Source organism: Camelus bactrianus, chromosome 27 (assembly GCF_048773025.1).
Source record: "Camelus bactrianus isolate YW-2024 breed Bactrian camel chromosome 27, ASM4877302v1, whole genome shotgun sequence".
Lineage (NCBI taxonomy): Eukaryota > Metazoa > Chordata > Mammalia > Artiodactyla > Camelidae > Camelus > Camelus bactrianus.
In genome coordinates, this window is record NC_133565.1 from 10,164,399 (window position 1) to 10,189,151 (window position 24,753).

Sequence of the window (24,753 nt, forward strand, 5' to 3'; positions counted from 1 at the left end):
GGGAAGGAAGGAAACAAATTCTTACCGAGCTGTCTTGGGCCTTCTTCTCGGCAAGAGTGACCTGAAAAAGTCAACACATCAAGAAACACCCCATGGCAAGGGGTTCTCAGGGCCACAATAACTGTCTGCATTAGGTGCTGAGGACTCGGTGTGTCAGGAGGAAGGCAGGTTACCTGGTGTCTCGAAGTGATCTCTGCTTCCCGCATTTGCCCGTGACATTCTTCAAGTCTTATCCTATGAGTTACAAATTGTTCCATCAGAGAAGACACAATGCTGGGTATGCTGTTAAATAACCTGCCCCAGTCCACGTTATCTGCACTGCACACTCACACACATCATCTCACCGCTCAAGACACACTGCACACGGCTGCAGAAGCACGGCAGGTGCAAAGCTGTCGCTGCAGCCACTCCTTCCGTCACTGTTACTGAACGCCTGCCCGGTTCTGCGCGGACACAACTCCCCCTCCCGTTCTCAGCATTTCCCTCACGTGTCCTGTGCTGAGCATCTTTCATCACAGAGCTTGATTCTTCCTTTCCTTACATCCTGACCCTACTTCTTACCCCTGGGTCTCCCCAGCAGCACGGGAATGTGTGTTGGTCCGACTGACGCTACACTAAACTGCTATCCTCAGGGTGACAACGGTTTATAGCACCTTCAGAAACATCTCTGTGAACCGTCTCTCCTCTCAGTCTGGCCAGCACTGGGGACCAGGAAATTCTTAGTAACTTAATACTTTTTAAAGTTAAACGTTTAACTTAACATGTGTAAAACTTAACACTTTTCCTCCTGTGTGAAGCCATGTATACAAATGTCTTTTGTGTGGGTCGGTTTATGATACTGTGTCTAAACATTTTAGAAAAGTTTTCAAAAAATCCAACAGGTGTTTTCAAAGCCGCATGTGCGGAGGAGCTGAACTCACTTGTACCATCTTGTCTCCTCTTCAGCCAATTCTGCCTTCTCCTTTGCTGCCAACAGCTGCTGCTTTCCCACCAGCCCACATCCGTTCATGTCCACCTTCCTGAGAGGGGAAAGAAACTCTGAAATTCTGCCAGTTTCCCTCCCAGAAACTGGAAGGGAAGAATTCCATGTTCCTTTCGCCCTTCCCCATAAATGCTCAGGCTGATAAACACACAGGAAAGAATTAAAGTACCCCCACTAATAAATATGAAAAAAAGTACACTCAGGCCTCTGGCAAGTGTTTGGTATCTGGGCTTCCCTTCAGCGTCCCCACCCCTACTCATTTGTGCATAAAGTAAACACACAGGAAAAGCCCACGTGAGGTGTGCTCTGCGCCCCCCCACCAGGCTCAGGCTCCTGTGCCTGGGACAGCGCGAGCTCACTGTGTTTCAACGTGGGAATCAGGGTCTGACCAAGTCGCCACAACCAAACACATTAGGGTAAAGCAAGCGTTCATGACTTCTTTGAATTCTCCCATAGAGAGCCCAGATTTCAGTCAAAACCTGGAGCAAAACCTGATCCTTTAGGAAATATAAGGAAATGTTTGTTTTTGAAAGCGGGTTAATGGGTGTGATGTCCATGACCTCTCCCTGAGAATGACAGGAAACTCTGGACAAATTATGAAATCCATGATCGAATGTACCAAATTGCTAACAATCCAGAAAGGGACATGAGGCCAAGATGGAGAAGAAGAAAGCCCAGGACTGGGCCCACCTTCCCCGGGGGTCACCCGGTAACTGCAGAGGAAACCACTGAGATGCAGAGCAGCCCGGCAGCCGGTGCCCCCTACGCAAGGGCACCGCAGTCAGGCAGCTGGAGCTCATGGTCCGTCAGCGAAGGTGATCCCTAGAAAGACCCGCAGGACTTAGCTGGGATCCGTGAGAGCTACATGCCAGAAACAAAGGTGGACAGGAGACGCACGGGCCTCACGAGGGCTGGCTGCACTGACTGATCTCAGCTGCTAACCGGGTTAACAGGATGTAGCGCTGCTGGCGCCCTGACCACCTGCCAGCTGTAATGCCCACCTTCTCTGCAGCAAGTTAACCTCACACGAGGCCTCAAGTTTTCTCTATTTTCTACCCAATGTCTAGAGTTTATTAAAAATGATAGACACATGGCAGGTCATGACACTTTGATGTGGTTGAAACCTAAGGACAACAAAAATGGACCTAGGGGGATCCAGATAATGAAGTGACTAAATCTGGTCCAAGAACCCGCTAAAATCTCAAACTAAATACAAACAAGACTCTGGTAACCAGTTAGAATGAACAGAAGCAGCAGATTACAGAAATCAAGGTTGAAAAATAAATGCACATCTGTACTGATCGAATATGGTAACGAAAATATGGTGGTAAGTATTCTGAAACATATTACAATATCCACATAACTCCACACATTCATTCACACATTGTCATATTTAACACGGGAACGTCTTACCCTTCAGTGTCCATAGATCTCTGTCCACTGATTTCATCAAGGACGCGTACTTTCTTCACCTGCCTTTGGAAACCGTCTTCCTCACGTTCTTTCGGAGATCCTGATGCAGCATGGTGGTCTTGCATTTTCTTTTTACCCTCTATAAACATAAAACAACTGGCTTTGTGTGTGCACATGTGCACTCAAGAGCTTGGCTGTGCTGGGGAGTGGAGAAAGGAGAGAATTCTGAAGGCAGGAACCCCCTTTTTACCTTCCCAGTGCAAATTCATTGCTATTACAGGCATGTTTCATTTTATTGCCCTCCCTGGTAATGCATATTTTTAAACAATTGAAGATTTGTAATAACCCTGAGTACAGCAATTCCATTGGTGACATTTTTTTCTGGCAGCATTTGCTCATTTCTTATCTCTGTGTCACATTTTGGTAGTTCCTGAAATATTTCGTTCTTTATCATTTTAATTACAACAGGCATGACATTCCTTTAAGGCAAAGCCTAATCCAGCGGAAGTCCCTAATTCTCAGCAATTCTATAAACCCTGAGAGAGGTGAAGAGGCTTCAGAAGAAAAGTGTGAAGCCAGCAGGGGTTGGCCCATGAAGTTCAAGGCAAGATTCCATCTCCACTGCATTCCTGTGCAAGGTAAGGCGGGAAGAGCTGACCCAGAGGCTGCTGCAAGTGCTCCAGGAGATGAAGCTAAGACAGCTAATGAAGGTGGCTGCACTAAACAACAGATTTTCAATGCAGAGAACTGCAAGGGGAGGCCACCCAGCACCATCACAGCTGGAGAGAAGTCAGCGCCTGGCATCAAGGCTTCAATGGACAGGCTGACTTTCCCGTTAGCGGCTAACGAAGCCAATATTCATTTAACATTATGAAAATCCTATGTCCCATGAGAATCAAGTGAAATCTACTCTGTCCTCTATAAATAGAACAAAGCCTGAATGACGGCACATCTATTTACAACATGAATATTTTAGCCCATTGTTGAGACCTACTGCTCAGAAAACAAAACAAAACACAAAAAAATTTTCTTTCAAAATATTACTGCTCATGGACAATGCACAGGTCATCCAGGAGCTCTGATGGAGATGCATGAGATGAATGCTGTTTCCATGCTTAACACGACATCTATTCTGCAGCCCATGGATCAGGAGTAATTATGACTTTCAAGTCTTATTATTTAAGAAATACATTTTGGAAGGCTTTAGGTGCCATAGACAGTGACACCACTGATGGGTCTGGGCAAATGAATGGAAAATTTTCTGGAAAGGATTCACCATTTTACATGCCATTAAGAACATTCGTGATTCATGGGAAGAAGTCAAAATATCAACATGAACTGGGGTTTGGAAGGAATTGATTCCAATCCTGATGTGTGACTTTGAGGGGCTCAAGACTTCAGTGCAGGATGGAGCTGCAGATGTGCTGAAAATAGCAGAACTAGAGTTACAAGTGGAGCCTGAAGATATGACTGATTGGCTGCAACCTCATGATAAAATGTGCATGAATGAGGAGCTGCTTCTTATGGACAAGCAAAGAAATTGGTTTCTTGAGATGGAATCTACTGGTGAAGATGCTGTGAAGAAGGTTGAAATAACAAAGGACTTAGAAGAGCGTATGAACTTAGCTGATAAATTACCGCAGGGTTTGAGAGGACTGACTCCAATTTGGAAAGAAGTTCTACTGTGTGTAAAATGTGTCAAATTGCCTGCGACAGAGGACTTGTTCCTGAAAGGAAGAGAGAATCCTGTCACAAACTTCACTGTGGTCTTATGTTAAGAAATTGCAAAAGCCACACCGATCTTCAGCAACTGCCACAATGACCAGTCAGCAGCCACCAACATTAATTCAAAACCATCCACCAAAATGACTGTAACTCAATTAAAAAAAAAGTTAAAAAAAAAAAAAAGACCATCCACCAACAAAAAGATTACACCTCACTAAGGGCTCCAATGATGGCTAGCAGTTTTTAGTAATAAAGAGTATTTTCATTAAGTTATGAACATTGGGGTTTTTAGACACAGTGGTATTGCTCACTTAATAGACTACAGTATAGTGTAAACTTAACTGTTATTTGCACTGGAAAACCAAAAAAAAAAAAAAAAAAACAAATTATTTGACTCTCTTAATTATATTTATTTTATTCTAGGGGTCTAGAACTGAAGCCACAACATCTCCCAGGAAGCCTGTATGTAAGGTTTTCTTCCCAACAAGCAACATACCTTCCAGGCTGCAGTCTCCAGTTGTCACAGCTCGCTGCATCGAACCCTCAGATCTGGTCTTCGAAACACCTGGCTGTAAGACATGAGAAGACATTCAAGAAGTACTGATCCACAGCAATGTGCACATACTTAACACGAGAGGAATCGTACGCTTGGAATCAGCTAAGAAGGGCCATCTGCTTTCCGTGCGTTACAGCACAATTAAACTCTGACACACTGATGCTCGGTTCGCTGAGCTAAGCATCTCTGGGGGTGAGTAACATTCCTTACTCTCTTCTTGCTGCTGAGCTGAACGTCCTCCTGCACATGCAATTCTTCAGATTTCACTGTGGCTTCACAGACGTGAGATTTATTAAGGGCAATTTCAACCTAAAACATTCTCATTGATGACTAAATTCCCAAGAAAAATAATTTGAGTAGATATCAACATTTAATCTTCTAAAACATGAGATTGTTGTTCCTTGTGAAAGCTAATGTGTACAGTGGAAATCCTGCTGCAACTGGAGGCATTTACCTCAAATTCCTGAAGTGTTCATTGAAACAGCACCTTTCAAGTTCTCTGGAGATGTTCCTTTTTCCAGTATCTTCACACAGGACACAAATAAAGTATGTACTAAGATTTCAATGAAAACTCAGGGTGATATGCTTAAAAAGTGTAACTTTTCTTTTTCCCAAAAACAAAGTATTTTGTTAACTGCAAAACAAACAACAGAAAATAAATATATTAGCCCTGGTGCATGTCCAAAGACTTTGGTGAGCATTCTCTCCAGAAGATATTAAGGCAGTGAAATGATTCTGAACATACACATTTTACAAAGAAAGGAAAGCAAGTGTTATACGTTCCCTTACACATGCTTGAAAGCATCTGGGACTTTCCCTGAATTTTGGTTTGGGGCTGAAGACAGTGCTCCATTTTAGAGTTTACAGCAGACAGTGCCTCTTCCTTCAAGTTCTAGCACTGGGCGTCCTAGCAGCTTGTTCTGACCCCCTGCGTCTTGCATTTCCTTCTTCAGCTGGTCCTCTTCCACTGCCAGCCTGCCAATCTCTTCCAGAAAGTCTTCGATTGTTCTGATGGGCAGTTGCTTCTCTTCAACCCTTTTGGAATCCTGTCCCTTCTCAGCCAGTATCCACAACTACCCCTAAGTTTCCTGTGATGGCAGCTGATCCAGGTTGAGCCCAGGACAAATGTCAAGCCCATAAAGAAATGCAGAAAAAAGAGACTTCCAGGCGCAGATATTTCCTCGCCTCCACAGGATTCCTCCTCACTGGACAATGGAGGGCACGACTGGACGACAGGGGGAAGCAAGGGTGGGAAACTGCTCATGTCAAAGAGCTCACAAATGAGTGTCCCTGGTAAAATATAAACAAAGTTTACCCAAATTCACATGGAAAGTTCTCTGTTTAACATCAACAGGGCAAGGAGCTGTGCACCTAGTCTAGTAACTTCCTTCACCTCTCAGGTATTTCCTGGCATCTTCTGTGTATCTTGGAGGGCAGTATGAGTGGTGAGAAAACTCTCTAGGTTGTGAAAATAAGACATATTTCCTAGTCTCTGAAATAGGAAAAGTCACGAAGGTTTTAGTCCATAAAATTCTGGGTCATTGTTCACAGAGAGGTTCCGCTCCTGGGCTCTCACACTCTGCTGTGGCCAAAAGCAGGAGAAGCGGGAGCGCGCAGCTCGCCCAGGGCACAAAAAGCCTCAGAAGCCCGGCTATGGTCAATGTGGCAGCTCTTACCAAGTGTGGACTCTTGGCATTCTGGTCCCTCACTGCCTGCAGCTTAGCTCGAGCAATCTGAACGTCATTCAAATGTTCATTCACCCTCTCAGTGGTTTTCAAGTTCTCCTTCAAGGAAACATTGAATTAGTAACAATTACTCATTACTTTCATTTCTGTTTTCAGAATGTAATCTAACAAGAGAAGAGGTTCATACCTTAAACTTCAGTGCTTCCTCAGAGGGCATCTTCTTTTGCCTGATGGTCTCCTCTAAGCATTTCATTGCATTGTTGGTCTATGCAAAAATGTAATGAAGGAAACAGAATTACAAATACTAATTACACTGCTAGCTGAACCTATCTTGTGTGTGACCCCTTCCACTAATACAGAAAGTGGTGCTTTACATCTACGACACTTGCTTTTTTTTTTTACTGAAATATAGTCAGTTACAATGTGTCAATTTTCTGGTGTACAGCATGTTTCAGTCACACACATATATACACACCTATGTTTGTCTTCACATTCTTTTTCATTATAGATTACAAGACATCAAGTAGAGTTCCCTGTGCTCTACAGAAGAAATTTGTTTTTTGGTTTTTTTTTTTATCTAGGACACTTGCTTTGAACCTAGACCTCTTATGGAACATATGGAACAGGACAGTAGGATGAAGGAAAAGAGAGCCAAATAACTGAACTACCAGAGGGGGGAGGAACTGAAGGTGAAATCACACACACACACACACACACACACACACACAAAAAATAGCAAAAGGACCAGGATACCTTCTGCACCCAAGCAGATATAGTTTCTGCAAGTTCTCTCTTTTCGTTCTCCAAATTCTTGATCTGCTCAGTCATCTGCTTTAAAGTAACTAAAAGGAGATAAAGCAATTTCTCATATTGGCAAGAAAACCCAGTAGAATAGAATTATCATGATTTATTAGCAGTAGAGACATATCTGGCTGGCACTATGAGTATAATTAACTTTTTAGCTTTACTACTGTGCCTAAAGGAAGCAAATCTTAGTGGCATTCTAAATGTGAGATCATTGAGATTCCTAGTTTAATTTTTTTCAAAGATGCAGAAACACAATAAAAAGTCTTCCCCTAAATTCCCTCCCAGCTATAAGCACCATTCTTAGAAAATTCATTCAAATACTTCTGACATCACCAGAGATGAAAAAGAAAAACCAAGCATCCTGTCCCCTTAACATTCTCTCCTCCAATTACTAAGGTAAGTAAACATGCCCCTGCTTTAAAAAAAAAAAAAAAAATAGAACCCTTATCCCACGCAGGTTCACCCCACAGCCAGGCCCTATCTGCAGCACCACAGAAGGCAAGTTCAAAACGTCGCCTTGACTGGGCCTGCACAGGCCTCCAGTGTCTTCCTGCTGCCTGGCAGATCGTCTTTCATGAAAACCATGCTGGGGGCCCTGAAGGACAAGGTCACTGGAATTAAACGCTTTGGTACCATGTGGGCTTCCCCACCTAGTCACTGGAGGACCTGGATAACACACAGGCCCTAAATGACAAGCTTTTCCATCGCCAGGATGAGAATGTTACCATCACTGCTTCAGGAAAGCAGCACATGTAAAACAGCCAGTCACAGGCGACTCCACGTGTGAAGCTCTAGAACGCAGCCCTCAGAACCAGACTCCTCTCTCGGGCATCTAAGTCCCTCATCTGACCACACAGCGCACACGCGTCTTCTCTCTGCCCAGTGGGGACGCTCTGATGCTGAGATCCCTCTTCTCAGCACCAGCCCTTCTGCATCAACTGTCACCAACAGCAGCCCTTGAGGGCCTACTGAGCACCGGGCAGCCACCCTGCCCACCACGCACAGCCCCACTCGGTCAGCAGAGTCTGTGAAGCCTGCACAGAAAGCATCATCCTCAGGCTGAATCACCTCCATTAAGTCCCCACTGCCATGAATGGCTCCCTTCACGTCTAAGTCACAGCCCATGGTTTCCCCTCTGCTGTGACACACACTGCCTGGCTACATCTGCATCCCTCCCTCAGCCTGGAGGGTCCTGACAGGCTCAAGTAGTGTTTCAGCATCTTTACTTTTCACCAAGAGCCAGCTCATGTTAGGGACTCACTCCGAACATTAGACTTCTCATCACCTGCTTCCTAAAAGTTGCTATGCAAAATTAAACTCATCCTAGTCTCCCTACTCCTGTGGCCCTCCTGGTCTCTTAGCTCAATAGATGCCAACTTCCTCTACGATGTCATTTAGACACCATCGCAGGAGTAAAATTTTCAAGAGTTGAGAAATCAGTTAGACATCAGAAGTCATTGTGTTTACTCTTAGTTGAATTAAAATCCACATTGAATCCTTGTATTGAGAAAATATTACAAAGGAAACTAAACCCTAATATCTTACCTTGAGATGCACGAGGCTTTACCTAGGAGAGGAAGAAACAATAAATCTGAAGTCAAAACAGATAATTAGTAAATCTATAATTTCTAATAAACTATCAAAACTAATCATTGAAATCACAATTATCATTTTGGTTCAGCATAACAATATGATTAAAAATCAGGAAAAATCAGAATTTCCTACTTAAGGCATGATCTTTCACTCACCATTTCTGATAGCACAATGGTAAATAACTTATTTTAGAACAAAAGATCTGTTTACATTCTATTAAATAAACACCACTCTATTCAATTTTCATAATGCATATTCATATTTAACAACACTGAACTATATTATTTTCATGATATGTTGTTGTAATGCATCATTTATATAATTTTTTTTTTTTTTTTGTCAAACCAAACATCCACACTTAAGTCCAGAACCTGGATTGTTGTATAATCTTCAAAAGAGAGAGAGGGACAGAGAGGAGAAAACTAAAAGAAAAATAAAGGCAAAATCTTTATACTAAGGTTAAGATGAACCCCTTTCATTCACTGAAAGGTTTTCTGAAATCTTTTACAGAGTTGACTGTTGAATTGATAAGCAATTGTAACATATGAGGTCGTAAGATTTGTCAAGACCACTAAAGACAAATGGACATCAGATGAGACATCAGACGAGAATGAAAGTGAGCAATGGCTGTAGTAAAAGCACACGCAGCAGCAGGACGGACAGCGACCATTTTCAAGAAGCGAACGTGCTTCCTGACTCAGACACAAGTCATCATCTGCGGAGTAATAGCTCAGTAAAACCCAGGCAGGACTCCACTGTAATACCACGTAGACACATTTCCCTGACCCTTAACACATATTTCTTCATTCAAAACTTTAAGTGATGATCAGAGACTGAGGCCAGCCCCTAACCTTGCCAAGATATTGGAGCATCATCACAGTGTCGAAGCTCCAGTGGCAATAATGTGGCAATAGAAGAATGCATCCATGGAGGGCAAACAGAAAACCACAGATGTTCCCTTAACTTCACACTTGCTCAGGAACACTGAGCTTCCCAGTCCCCTGTCACCCAACATGCAGGTGGGGAGAGAGATGGGCTCACCAAATACTTAACCTTCCTGTTTTGTTATTGAAGAGAAGAGTTTATGAATTGCCATTGTCTCATTGAGAATATACTGTTGTCTTGCTCAATGAGTTCTTACTATAAAGATTTGGCAACAAATTTCCATTTCAAAACTAATTTCTGTTCAAGTTAGTAATCTAAAAGGAAACAAAGAAAAGACTCCTGGATTCTGGCCCAGGCAGGCAAATAAAATGTCCAGTGACTATAAAAATTCCTGTTAGGTGTGATTAAAAGGACACTGTCAGGTACTTTAGTAATACTCACAGAACGGATGGTCCTCCAGACAAACAAGAGGAAACTGGAAACATCCCAGGCGACAACAAGAAGAAGAAGCTTCCACAGAAGTTCATAAACATCAGACCCAGGATGGATAAGGAGAATCAGAGTGTGGAGGATCTGAAAAGATATTGGAGATAATGAGGAACCTCAAAGACATTAGCAGTGTATCTGTCACAGAGAATCATCTTTAGAAACCCTCAACCACATCCTCAAATAGCTCCAGAGAGGCGAGAAGGGACACTTGAGTTCAAAGGAGCTCCTGGGAGTGTGGACATGTTTACTGCCTTCATTTGGTAATAGTTTCACTGCTGCACACATACGTCAAATACCTGATAAACAAAATGTTAGAGATTTGACTTTGCTGACAGGCACATTGCAAATATTTTTAAAATAGTTAACAGAACTTAACTTATGAATGTAGAAGCCAACTTGAAATTGAAAATAAGCAAACACAAACCTACATGGCATGGGACACCTCCATCTTCTATTGGATGTTCATGAAGTACCTGGACAAACCCCTATGAAGTGTCCCCAAAAATACACCCAACATGTATGGGGAAAGAGCAATGAAGATATGTGTTAAAATATAGAGAGATGTACAGAGATGTATTTCTACATTTATAGACTGGACATGAGTGAGAAAGCAGACCAGCTCTTAGAATAATGTCAAAATTACTATTCCAGCAAAAATTAATGATATATTTTAGCCCAACTATCTAAAAACCATGGAGGTTTTCTTCAATATTCACTTTGGTTCTGAACCAGAGCACGTAATGTCAGACTTCTGAAATAAATAAGGATTTGTATAATAAGAGTTTTAATCATACTGTACAAGATTACTCAAAGAATGAAGTTACATAAAAAGAGAACTCAAAATAATCAGTACAAATAATTTACATGCATATTTCACAGTACTGCACCTACGTCCATTAACAGCCACCAAGAAAATTAATTTGTATTTCTGGAATGTACAGTCACCAAAACAAAAGCCAAACACATAGTTTTGTAACAACTAGATTTATAAGTATTATAGGAGGGAATAAATGCACAATGTAATTTGTACTTTATCTAGACACCAAGTTTCAGTCTTGTGCAAATAAAACCTCTCTAGAAAGCAGCCTCTGAAATCAGTAACACTGTCATTGTCAGCTCTCACAGTTGGGGTCAGTAAAATGTGTGCTGGTGGAAAACATGCACCGTCTTTGCATAGCTGCCGTCTGAGAGAGCAGTGGGTCTCAGCACAAAGGAGAGACACGCAGATCAAAGGCACAAAAACAAACACCATCTAGTCACTAACTGGTAAAACCCCCTCCGCCATGGGCATGCTTGTAACACACGGCACTGTCTGAGCGCTGACGTCAGCAGCTGCCTCCTACCTAGAGTCTATCCATCAGGGCTGATGGACTCAGGTTCTGTCAGCGGCCATGAGCAACGGTGGAGAAGGACAAGTTAGTTTATCCAAATGCTCAAAGATGTGGTAGGGAAAGAGGGCTGACTAACCTGTGAGAACTCAGCCTCATTCCCTTTGAGGGAAAAAATCCAAACAAAGATGACCTATAAATGCCCTCCCTTAGTAGGCTCAAAAGAAACAGAACAGACTCTTCTTTGGGTGGAGTGTTCGTGTGGCGTTGATTCTGCTTCAGTGCAAAGATTGTTCCTGACACTCGGTTTTTAAAGGTCTGTAAGAATCTGGTGGAAGCCTGTCAGAACAAACCCACTTAAATCCATGAGGTGTTCTCAGTCTGTCTTTTTTAGGGTGTGGAGGTGATTTTTCCTGACACAGTAAAAATTTTACAGCATGTATCTGAATTTTCTTTATATTTGGACCATTCTAAGGACATGAAGGACAATTTCTGCTTTGGGGAAATCAACATTCTTCACAAGGACACGTCACTAAAAAAAAAAAAAAAAGACAACTTGTCCACCTCCTGGTCACATCCCTCCTGAGCATTTCCTCATTATAAACATCACAGCAGGTTGCAGCCACTGATTTTCACATCAGCTCAGCTCTCAGGGCTCCCCCATCAACTTAGCTGGACACAGAGTCCCTGGGGGCAGCCGCCAAGATGAAAAGGACAGGGATAACTAAGAATTTGCTAGAAGTCCAATAAAAGTAAAAGCAAAAATAAACAAATGGGACCTAATTAAACTTAGAAGCTTTTGCATAGCAATGGAAACCATAAGCAAAACAAAAAGACAACCTACAGAATGGGAGAAAATCTTTGCAAAAGATGAAACTGATGAGGGCTTAATTGCCAGAATATATAAACAGCTCATACAACTAAATAAGAAAAAAAAAAACCTCAATCCAAAAATGGGCAGAAGACCTAAACAAGCAATTGTCCAGTGAAGACATACAAATGGCTAACAGGCATATGAAAAAATGCTCATTATCACTAATTATCAGAGAAATGCAAATCAAAACTACAATGAGGTATCACCTCACACCAGTCAGAATGGCCACCATTCAAAAGTCCACAAATGACAAATGTTGGAGAGGCTGTGTAGAAAAGGGAACTCTCCTACACCGCTGGTGGGAATGCAGGTTGGTGCAGCCACTGTGCAAAACAGTTTGGAGATTCCTCAAAAGACTAGGAATAGACTTACCATATGACCTAATAATCCCACTCCTGGGCATATGTCCAGAAGGAACCCCACTTCAAAAAGATACCTGCACCCCAATGTTCATAGCAGCACTATTTACAATAGTCAAGACATGGTAACAGCCTAAATGTCCATCAACAGATAACTGGACATAGAAGAGGTGGTATATTTATACAATGCAATACTATTCGGCCATAAAAAAACAATATAATGCCATTTGCAGCAACATGGATGTCCCTAGAGAATGTCATTCTAAGTGAAGTAAGCCAAAAAGAGAAAGAAAAATACCATATGAGATTGCTCATATGTGGAATCCAAAAAAAAAAAAAAAAAAAAAAGCATAAATACAAAACAGAAACAGACTCACAGACATAGAATACAAACTTGTGGTTGCCAAGGGGCTGGGGGGTGGGAAGAGACAGACTGGGAGTTTGAAATTTGTAGATACCGACAGGCACATGCAGAATAAACAAGATTATACTGTATAGCAGAGGGAAATATATACAAGATCTTATGGTAGTTCACAGAGAAAAAAAAATTGTGATAATGAATATATGTATGTTCATATATAACTGAAAAACTGTGCTCTACACTAGAATTTGACACAATATTGTAAAATGACTATAACTCAATAAAAAATGTAAAAAAAAAAGCAGCTGTGGTATATTTCATACAATGGAGTACTACTCAGCCATAAAAATGGTAAAATGATGCCATTTGCAGTAACAGGGAATGGATGGACCTGGAGAATGTCATTCTAAGTGAAGTAGTCAGAAAGCAAAAGAAAAATACCGTATGATATCACTTGTATGTGGAATCAAAAAAAAAAAAAAAAAAAGACAAACTTATTTACAAAACAGAAACAGACTTACAGCATAGAAGACAAACTTATGGTTACCAGAGGAGAAGGGAGTGGGAAGAGAAAAATTGGAAGTTTGAGATTCATGGATACTAATCTATATAAAGTAGACAACAACTAGTTTACACTGTACAGCACAGGGAACTCTATTTAATATCTTGTAGTAATTTATGGTAAAAAAAATATGGAAATGAATATATGTATTTTCCCATATGACTGAAGCATTCTGTTGTACACGAGAAATGGACAACATGGTAAACTGACTATACTTCAATAAAAATATTTTAAAATTTATAGGGCTATTGAGTATTTTTGTTACATTAAAATTTCTGAAAAGAATACACTTCAAAGAAAACAAAGTTGCTGTAAGTTAACAAACCAGAAAGCACAGAGCACAGATGACATTTCCCTGTTTAACAGACCAGCACCAACCCAGTGCTGAGACCCCACTGCTCCCAGGACTGCCAAACGTCACCACCAGGAAGGGCGCACGCACAGGACAGCGCACCGCACGGGGACGGGACCGGAACACACACAACTTGAAGCAGGATCCTGACAAGCTTTCCGGGAGCAAGTCTCACTATGACTTGTAGTAAGTAAGAAGAGTTTCTCACTTTTTAAAAAACTGCTTTACTGAGATAAAATCCCCCCATTCCCGCATTTTAGGCATACAACTCAATGGCTTTTAGGATGTTCACACTTCCTTCTTTGATGCAATAAAGTAACTATTTCAGGTTTCATCCTGTCAACCTGCTGTTTGGTCCAAGAGGTCCTGACAGGACTCAGAGCTTGAGGACGCCGGTGGCCAGGGCCGCTCTAGACTGGTCAAGAGACCTGTCCTGAGAGCCTCGGGCTTCACCAACGATGCGTTCCCATCAAGGACCCCATGAGAAAGCAGCTAGTTAACCACAGTGTGAAAGAGCCCAGGAAAAAGGAGGACACCTGATGCCCGATGTTTACTCACATTTGCATTTTCATATCCAGTGCACCCCAGCACGTGGGACCAGAACATCCTCATCACCTCCATGTCCTGGTCCGCTCAGGGCCCTCAGGTCCCCAGGCAGGAGGGGGGGAGGGGAAGGGAGGGGAGGGGAGGGTTGGGAAGGGGAGGGGAGGGGAGGGGGTGGGGGATGGAGTGGGGAGGGAGTGTGACAGGTAGAGGGGTTGGGCACTTGAGAGGAGAAGAAGGGGGGTCACAGAAAGGATGAGGGCCAATCAAGCTCTTGAGGGGAGGAAAGAGGGTTCAGTCAGGTCAGGAGGTCAGCAGGTCAGGAAAACAAACAGCAGGCAAGCGGACTCTCAGGAGCAGCTGGAGGGGACGAGACGCCTCCCTCCAAGCCTTCCTGTCTGAACGCTGCCTTAGCAATGCCAGTGCTTTATGACCTCTCTTGACCAATCACCTGCCTTTGCCCCTGGCACCTCACAGTGGACATTTTGGGTGACCTCACTTTTACAATGTGCCCCGCCTAACTGATCCCCCACCACCAACTGCCAGCCAACCCTGGGTCCTCTCTGCAAACTTTTCTGACCATATGCTTTCTGGTCCTGCACAACCGATGTCCCCTGCCCTCTACTTCTGGGATGCTCCCTCCTCCTTTTCCAAATTCCCAGGATTTCCCTTGGGCAGTGGCTGAAAAACATATTAGGTAGACAATGACAGAACCAAGAGGAGTCAAATATTCAGGCAGGGTGGGAGGTCCTCACTCCCCTTCGCTCAGCACTGCACACAAAGTGCAGAGAACGTCCACAAGACGGAGAAGATCTTAACAGCACACCATCTTAATCACATCGCCACACCCATGTGGCCATCCTTATCTGTAGTACACCTGTAGGTGACACATTAATTTTAAGTACATATGTTACATGCATAAAAATAAGCCCTATGATTTTTGCCAAAGATATATAAAGCTATAAAAAATAATTATATATTGTCACACCCCCTGCACTGCATTTGGGTGATTCACGTACACCCAGGTTCAAGGAGGCAAAAACTACCCGTGTGGGACAGAAGCAAAGTTGTGCTTTGGGGCAGTACTGGCTGTGAGGGGGCCTGAGAAACCCTTCTGGGGTGGTGGGAAGACTTGGTGTCTAGATATGGGGGGTGGTTGTGTTCACTCAATCAAGAAATACTGAGCACACGGGGCCTGCCAGTCTCAAGAGTCACAGAGACCCTCATATCTGTCCCCGTGAAGTGGCCAACTGCTGACAGTGAGGAAGGGATGAGGTGCCTGGAGTGGTCACCAGAGTCCAGTGAGAGAGCCCCGCACTCATCCAGGCTTTGGGCCCCAGCCCTGCCAGCTTCCCCCAGGAGCCCCAATTCCAGGCAAACTCTGATGGGTGCTGAGGGCAGCAGCTCGCTCCTAAGTCTCAGGAGCTCCCACAGTCTGCCCAGGGCTCTAAGTGAGAAACGGGCAGGGGGGCAGTCAGTGGTTTGGGACGCTCTGCCATTGACAAAGAGGAGTTGGGTGAAAACACCTGGCTCCTTACACGTCCCTCAATCCAATCCCCCAGGAGCCCCTTAGCCCCACAGGGCCCTCCCGCCTTCCAGCTGGGGCAGGTGGCCAGCTCTGCAGCAGCTCTGGGGCCCAGGCTGGGCCAACTGGTCAAGGGCCACCAACAGGTCAAGGTATGACTATGCTGCCCAGGAAGAGGGGGGACAGCAGTGAAGCAGTAAGTACCAGCAGGAGCAGCCTCTGTAACCGGGCTCCTCCACTGTGAGCAGGGCCGGGGCCAAAATGTGGCAGTGAGGGTGGGAGGGCTGGGAGAGGTGCGGCCCTATGGCCCTGGACAGGGCTGGACCAGAGCCCAGGGCCTGAGGGCCTGGGGGGAGAGACAGAGAGAGACGGGCAGGGAGAGAGACAGTGCATGACAGAGAGAGGTGGAAGTCAAGTCCTAGAGAGTGGCAGACAGTGACAGGGGGGAACAGGGTAGGGAGAGCAGATAAAAGACAAGGCAAGAAGGAAAGAGGGAGCCAGCCCACAGTGCATGGTGGGGGACAAAGGGCCAGGGTGGCCTGACTCTGGGAAGGGGCCCAGAGTGGAGGGGGCAGAAAAGGCAGGAATCCTGGCATCACCTCCCTGGAGCTGAGCTCCCCAGGGGTCACTGTACTTGCAAAGACTGGTACGTCCCATTTTTCTTGGGACTGCTGGTACCAGCCTCTGTGTCTGTCCCTGTCGGGGCTGACGTCCAGGAGAATGGGCTGCCCCTGGGGAGGAAACTCCAGAGCCTGCCCTGTGGGGCGTTGACCCCGACTCCTCACAGACCCAGTGGGGCTGCGTTTCCAACCGCACTGCTGGGCCTTCCTGGTCCCACAGCTGGGCTTCAGGCGCTGTGCTGGCTCCAGGATCCCCTGGCCTGGAGGGACTGAGTCCCATCCAGGGTGAGCAGGCTTCAGGGACCCTGGGTCTCCTCCTACTGTCAACCAGAATTCCTTCCAACTCTCACGAGTCGGGACCCCCTATAAATCAATTAACATCAGTCAAAGGTATTGAGGTCTCAAACTAAGCAATAAAATGTGCCATCTGACCAAATTCAAAGTGCAGTGTTCCAACTACACAACATTCTCAATAATCCATTTTATGGACGAGAAGACAGAAGGGGTGTGAATCACCTAAGGGTCTCGGGGCTGGCGAGCACTGTAACTTTACCCTGAACCAAGGTCTACCTTGGAAAGGGATCCACCTGGAGCCCATCCTGTGACCTGCTCCCTGAGGTTCTGAGGAAGACTGTTGGCTTTTCCTTGGGAAATTCCTCTTGCAATGACATTAAGTCATGCATCAGTCAGGACAAACGGTGAGGATGTGTTCACGAGGGATCCTGACTCTTAACAGCAAGTCAACTTTGTCTCAGGAAATGGGTCTTCTATCATTAATTCAGGCACCAAGGTAAATAAGAGTAAAAACATAAAATCCATCATACATGTGAGTATTTAATTTAAAATATAAGTAACTTAATGAACTATATAAATGGATGCACTGCATTGGTCCATGACAAACAGGACATTACGTACATTCATTACAAAGAAGTGCTGTCATGGGTGGGGATGTGGTGACAAGAGCAGGGTCATTTTTAGCAGGGAAGGGGGTCCTACAGCTCTCAGTACAGGGTGGGTAATTTCACAGTGCTTCTCCTCATGACCAAACTCTCAACACACACACACATGCAAACACACATCACACACATGCACACACACACACACACAAAGGCAAATAAATGCACATAGATCCTAAAATGACCATCTTACCTTCTGATCAGAAAAAAAGACAAAGATATGTGCTCACACCACCTAACAACACACTGAGCACACACACAGTCCCATAATGACTTCTTAATACTTCAGTTCTATGAGCCTCTGAAGTTCCCCTCACTTGTGCTCACCATCATCTAACAGAAAGAAATCATAAACAATACTTCAAGTCTGACTCATTACAGTTCTTCTAGGAACTTATATTATTGCAAGTGTCAGAAGAATATACAATTCACAATTTCAGATGGAATTTCTGGCTCAGTAGTTTTCATGGTTAAATGCTTCCACTGACTACACAAAATTACTGGCTCTGCTTTTCTTGTTCTGTGCTTTCTATGCCAACTAAAATTTCCCTATACATCTAATTATTTTGGATTTCAGTCAGTGGCCTGATAGTGCATTTTGTAGGTAAGGTAAAGTGTGATTTTGTTCCTACAGATCGCTATCTATCGATGAGCATTTTATTCTTTTAGTATTAAGTAGAACAACTGACTTCCAATCTACAGCTTTTCCTGTAACTGGAGAAACACTAATAAAGCTTACACTGACGTCACTCACCAATACACTACCAGACTCACAGCTTGTCCTGACCTCACTCTGACCTCCTCTAATAAGTGTCCAGAAAAATCAAGCCCACACACGTGTGGATGTGACTCTGTAGGGCCAGCACGCCCACCTTCTCCATTTACTTAACTCTCAGTTGTCACTACTTTCCTATTATTTGACCTAAAAGTTGCCCTCCTCCTACCCTTACCCTAAGCATCTCAAGAGTAACCTAAAAACTAAACTCTTCACATGGCACAAACTGTAATCGCATTACTAGTAGCCATAAGGTTAGCCTATGAATGAATTTAAAAGGATTAGAATGAACATATGATAATTACTTTAAACAAAAACATTTTGACTCATAAAACTATAATTAACTTCATAATTATCAAATGGCACTAGTCTACATTACTATCCTTTTTGCATTTACAGTACCCTATATGGCCACTATTATATAAATCACACTTAACATCCCCATTACTATGCTCAGATGGCACAATATCATCATTTTTCATTACAGCCGCTGTCACCACACTCAGCACCCATTCTACGTGAGCTGGCATAACACCTGCCATCAGTGCTCCCCGCCTGTGCGGCTGCACCGGGACCGTCACTAATAGCTGTGGGATCCAGCGCCTGCGGTACTGATTATGTACAAAATCTTAACCTTCTTCAAGGCTAAAACTCATTATTCCAAACATTATAGTAATACAATTAACAGGATTATCAAAAATTATATCCTCTGAATTAACACTAAACCTTATGGCCTATTAACCAGACTTATCAGCTTATTGTTCCTGAATCAACTGACACAGCCTCCACTTTTCACTAGCCTCCTCTCTGTTAGTGCCTCCACTTGCATCAACGTCTCTTCTTCCACCAGCACACACAGCCAGCCGATTTCATCCATCCCAGCAATCATTAACCCCCGAAACTGTATCATCACAAGTACCCATACTACAAACATCCTTAGACTTTCACACTTCACAACTGACCACATTCTAGAGTTTTAATCAAAACAACATGAGTCAAAACCCTAATTATTTACTACCCACTGAGAAAATCAGACAAGATGATTAAATTCAGGACTCTGTTTCTTACTGTATGTACTCCTTGGATCACTTCCACTTGTCACTGCACTAATTTTTACCCAGAATCTTGTAGGTTCCTTAACACTTCATAATAATTCAACACTAAACTCAGGCAGCATCCATTTCCTAATCTGGTGTTTCCCTATGACTGACACGTGTAAGAACATTTACAGTAAGCAGACCCCTTTAGGACCTGCTCCTTTGGTTCCCAAGGGCATAACTGGAGTTTGCATTCCTGGACCCAGAGCACCTGCAGTCATGCTGCTCACACTAGGCAGCTGGGGCACATCACACATTATAATATTCAATCCCTTGGAAAACCAGATGGTATGTCCTGTCCTTATACTATCTTTATGAGGAATGATCATAACAAGCCCCATCTGTCTGTGCCGGACAGACGTACAGCCGCTCCCTGCAGGGCTCCCCACCAGCCACACACAGCAGGAGCTGTGGGCATCTGTGCTCAGACAGCATGGTGTCACAGCGGTGCTCCAGCCCTGACAACAACCCACGCCTTATGTCCTGGTCTGAAGCATGTGTCAGGCACCCAGGCACGGGGTTCAGCACCGGGACGAGGAGCCCCCTCATCTGGGGTGAAAACCAGCGAGCTTGCTGGGGCGCTGTAAGACACGGAGCCACTGCTCTTGAAGAGCCTGTGCAGAGACCCGCTGACTCCCCGTCACGGCAGGGACACAGTAGGCTGAACACTGCCTGGGGCTCCAGTCGGCTGGCAGGGTTGGCTCAGGGGGACCCCCCGGACTCCCCCAGGCTCCTGCTCCCGCCCTCCGTGTTCTGGTGCTGCTCCCCACTCAGGCGGAGGCCCCCACTGCCAGTGAGCGTGCACACCGTGGGAGAAAGTGGCGCTGGCCTGGGTGCGGCCCTGCCTCTGAGAAGGCGGCCGGCAGTCACGGCCAGCTAGTGTCCCCGCACACACTCTGCAGGGAACAGCACCAGCACCAGGGCAGGGCCTGCCATCCCCAGAACTCACTTTCCTGTGCACGCCTGACAGGGTGGGGCCAGCTCAGTGGTGCGGCCCCAATCTCTCTGGCCCCGACCCACCCTCTAGCCAAGGTGTGCACACTGGGGAAAAGGTAAAACCAGTACAGAAGGGCCACTGCAAGCCCTCAGGCCTCAGCCACATCCCAAACCAAAGCAGAGACTGCCACCACACCCAGGAGAACCCCACTCCCACAGAGATCCTGCTCCAGCCCCATGGGACCCAGTGCCACCCCTGATAGGGCTGGAACAGTCACTGAGCAGAGGAGAAGCCCCTGCTTCAACCTGGAACTGGCTCCAGTCCCTCTGACTCCAGGCCTGCCGCCCCACTTCAGCGGCTGCCAGCACGTCCCGGGGGAAGAGGGCAGCCCAGGATCACTTCAGGTCCAGCTCTTCCCAACAAGCCCGCTGGGCACAGAAGACTGCACAGGAGTGCTCTCACACAAGGACACCTGTCATTCTGGGGTAGGTACCTGTTTCACCTAATTTCACAGAAATACAGAAAGTTAAAATGAGACAAGAACATGTTTTAAATGAAAGAATAACAAAACAAACATAATGAAAAGAAATAAATAATTTACCTGACAGAGGTCAAAGCAATAGCAACAAGAATGATAACTGAACTGGGAAAAAGGACAGATGAGCACAGGGAGAATTTTCAAAAAGAACTAGAAAATATAAAAAAGAACCAATCAGAGCAGAACTGCAGGTAGTACAGAAGATTAGACAATGCAGATGATCCATTAGCAATCCGGAAGACAGAATGAAAAACACCCAATCAAAAAAGCAAGAAGAAAAGGCCTGCTACATGAGTTTAAGGCACTTCTGAGACAGCATCAAGCATAGTAAGACTCACATTACAGGGGCCCCTGAAGGGAGAGAGAGAAAGGCTGAGAAAACATTGGATAAAATTAAGGCTGAAAACTTCCCTAATCTGAAGAAGGAAACGAATATCCAGGCACAGGAATCAGAGAGTCTCAAACAGGATCAACTGAGACAGACTCACATCAAGACATATCATCATTCAAAAAGCAAAATTTAAAGACAATGATAGAATTCCAAAGGCAGCAAGAAAAAAGGAAAGTGTCACAGAAAAGGAAATCCCTCATGAGTCTATCAGCTGTCTTTACTGCACATATTTTTAAAGTTTACATATATGCACTGTTCATTGTCTCTAAGACTGTTTAGAGCTTTAGCTTTTTAAACTTATGTAGTTATTAAAGGAATAAAACCAAACACAATAAAAATTCAAAAAGATACACGCATCCCACTATTAACAGCAACACTATTTACAATTGCCAAGACATGAAAGCATCCCAAGTACACATCAACAGATGAATGGATAAAGGAGATTCACCATATGTAGGTAATGGAATACAATTCACCCATAAGAGAGAAGTGTATTTTTCCTTTTTTGGCCTTCATTCATTTTTAACTTCAAAACCCAGAATTTTAGAACTGGCATAAACATTTCCATTGCATCAAAACAAACAAAATACCTAGAAATAAACTTAATCAAGGAGGTTACGTATATTCTGAAAACTGTAAAACACCGATGAAGGAAACTGAAGATGATACAAAGAAATGGAAAGATAATCTTATGCTCTTGGATTGGAAGCGACATTATCAAAATGGCCATCTACCCAAAGAAATCTACAGATCCAATGCAACCCCTGTCAACACTCAAGGCATTTTTCACAGAACGAGAACAAACAATTCCAAAATTTATGTGGAACAATAAAAAACCCCTAATAGCCAAAACAATCTAGTATATGTCTTTTTTTTTTTTTTTTCTTTCCTGCTTTTTTCTTTTTTGTTGTCTTTTCTTGTGGTTTGATGACTAGAGAAGTTCCTTTAACATATGCTGTAAAGCTGGTTTGGAGGTGCTGAATTCTTTTAAGCTTTTGTCTATCTGTGAAGCTTTTGATTTCTGCATAAGTCTGAACATGAGCCTTTCAGGATAGAGTATTCTTCATTGTACATTTTTCTCTTCTTATCACTTTAAATATGTCGTGCTGCTCCCTTCTGGTCTGTAGACTTTCTGCTGAGAAATCAGCTGATAACCTTATGTGAGTTCCCTTGTGTGTTCTTTTGTTGCTTTTCTCTTGCTGATTTTAACATCTTCTCCTTATTCTTAATTTTTGCCAATTTGACGACTACGTGCCTTCTTAGTGTGTTCCTCTTTGTGTTGATCCAGGACTTGGGTGACTGTTTCCTTTCCCAAGCTGGGAAAGTTTTTGGTTATTATCTCACCAAAATTTACCTCAGGTCCTTTCTCTCTCTCTCCTCTTTCAGGGACCCCTATAATGTGAATATTAGTGTGCTCCATGTTGTCCCAGGGTTCTCTTAAACTGTCTTCATTCCTTTTCATTTTTTTTCTGTTCTGCAGTAGTGATTTCCACTAATTTGTCTTCTAGCTCACATCAGTTCTGCTTCATTTAGTCTATTCTTGGTTCCTTCTAGTGTGTTAGATCATTAAAGTCATTTCAGTGATTTTATTCTTCAACCATTTGGGTATTCTATTTTCCAACTTTTTGCTAAAAATTTTGCTCTGTGCATCTGTACTCCTCAGTTCTCTAAACATCTTCACCATCATCACTTTAAAAACTTTCTCAGAAAAATTGCCTGTCTCATCACTGATTTCTTCTTCTGGGATTTTATCTTTGTGCCTTGGCCTGGGAGATATTGTCTGCTGCCTCATTCTGTCATTCTGTATGTATTTTTAGGTAGTTTAGTTACATTTCTTGACCTTGAAGAAGCAGCGTTCTGTGGCAGATGTCCTATGTGTCCCAGTAGTATGCTCCTCTCTTGTCACCCAAGGGCCAAGGTCCAGCCAGTCCCAGTGTGGAATCTGGCTTGTGTGTGGATTCCTTCCACAGGTTTTGGGATTGTTGTTTCCTTCTTTCTGGTATCTGCTCCCTGGTGGATGAGGCTGGACCTAGAGGCTTATGCAGGTTTCCTGGCTGGGGGAGCCAGTGCCTGCCCACTGCTGGGTGAAGCTCGGTCCTGGACCTCTGGTGGGTAGAGCCCTGTTCAGAAGCCTTTGTGGTTCAGGAAGTCTGCTGATGGGTGGGGCTGTGTTCCCACCCTGTATGTCATTTGGCCTGAGGCTTCCCTACAGGCTGTTGGGTGCGGCTGGTCTTGGTTCTAACAATCCAATCAAGATGTCAGCCTCCAGGAAAGCTCGTGTAGATGAACACTCCCAGAATGTCTTCTACCAGCTTTTATGTCCCCTGGGTGAGCCACAGATGTCCTCTATGTCCCCAGGAGACCTTCCAAAGCCAACAGGCAGGTCTGGCCCAGGTTCCTATGAAATCACTACCTCTGCCCTTGAACCTGACACACATGAGATTGTGTGTATGCTTCCCAAGAGAATGAAGTCTGTTTCCCCCCAGTCCTGTGTAGCTCCTAGAGCTAAGCCCCACTGGCCTTCAAAACCAGATGTCCTGGGGTCTCCTCCACCTCCCAATGATGGAATCCTGGGCTGCAGAACCTGACGTGGGGTTTAGAACTCAGTCCGGTGGAAGGGTCTCTGTGATTTATTCTTCAGCTTCTGGTTCACAGACCCTGAGGGGTATGGGGCCTGATTATATCATGAGAATGCCTCTCACACCGTCCTGCTGTGGCTCCCTTTTTATATTTCCAGTTGAAGATCTTTTTTGCTAGGTTCCAGTCTTTTATTTGATGTTTGTTTAGCAGTCAGTTGTTTCATTGCAGTTGTGAGGAGAGGTCATGGAGGCCAATCAGCTGTTTTTCAACAGAGTCATTGCAGGCCAGAAGGAACTGTCACGATATATTTAAATTACTTAAAAGGAAAAACCTAGAACTGAGGCTACCTACTCAGCAAAGATTAATCACAATTGAAAGACAGTTAAAGAGCTTCTCAGATGAGCAAAAACTAAGAGTTCTTCAATCCTAAACTGACCTTACAAGATGTATTAAAAGGTTTTCTTTATGTGAAACAGAGTAAGACATAAGAACTTGTGTGAAGGGGAAAATCCCACTTTAAGGGCAAAAACAAAAATTGTAAAAGCAACTATAATTACAGTAAACACTTACATGAACCATATGAAGATGTAAAATATGAAATCAAAAACAAAAAAAAAGGGTGGGGGAGTAAAACAGGAGATCATTTAGAACTTATATGACCTTAAATGACAATCACTTTAAGACAATCAGATATTGTAATGGAGCAAAGTATATGAACTTCATGGTAACCATAAATCAAAAACCTACATTAGATGTGCAAAAACAAACTAGAGAAACACAAATGTAACAATAAAGAAAATCAACTAACCATAAGAGAAGA

The 24,753-nt window shown here is 43.9% G+C and overlaps 1 protein-coding gene across 13 annotated transcripts in view; it reads right to left on the reverse strand.

Moving 5' to 3' along the window:
- Positions 1 to 24,753, reverse strand: part of LOC123617716 (uncharacterized) — a 95,599-nt gene that overhangs the window by 22,215 nt on the left and 48,631 nt on the right. For all 13 annotated transcript variants that reach the window (XM_074354295.1, XM_074354290.1, XM_074354294.1 and 10 more), the window contains 10 exons: positions 10,088 to 10,219; positions 8,714 to 8,735; positions 7,115 to 7,203; positions 6,549 to 6,626; positions 6,353 to 6,460; positions 4,617 to 4,689; positions 2,396 to 2,534; positions 921 to 1,019; positions 174 to 234; positions 26 to 61 (listed from right to left, as the gene is read on the reverse strand). In XM_074354295.1, coding sequence (XP_074210396.1) covers positions 26 to 61; positions 174 to 234; positions 921 to 1,019; positions 2,396 to 2,534; positions 4,617 to 4,689; positions 6,353 to 6,460; positions 6,549 to 6,626; positions 7,115 to 7,203; positions 8,714 to 8,735; positions 10,088 to 10,219 — 837 coding nt within the window. The remainder of the gene's footprint in view (positions 1 to 25; positions 62 to 173; positions 235 to 920; positions 1,020 to 2,395; positions 2,535 to 4,616; positions 4,690 to 6,352; positions 6,461 to 6,548; positions 6,627 to 7,114; positions 7,204 to 8,713; positions 8,736 to 10,087; positions 10,220 to 24,753) is intronic.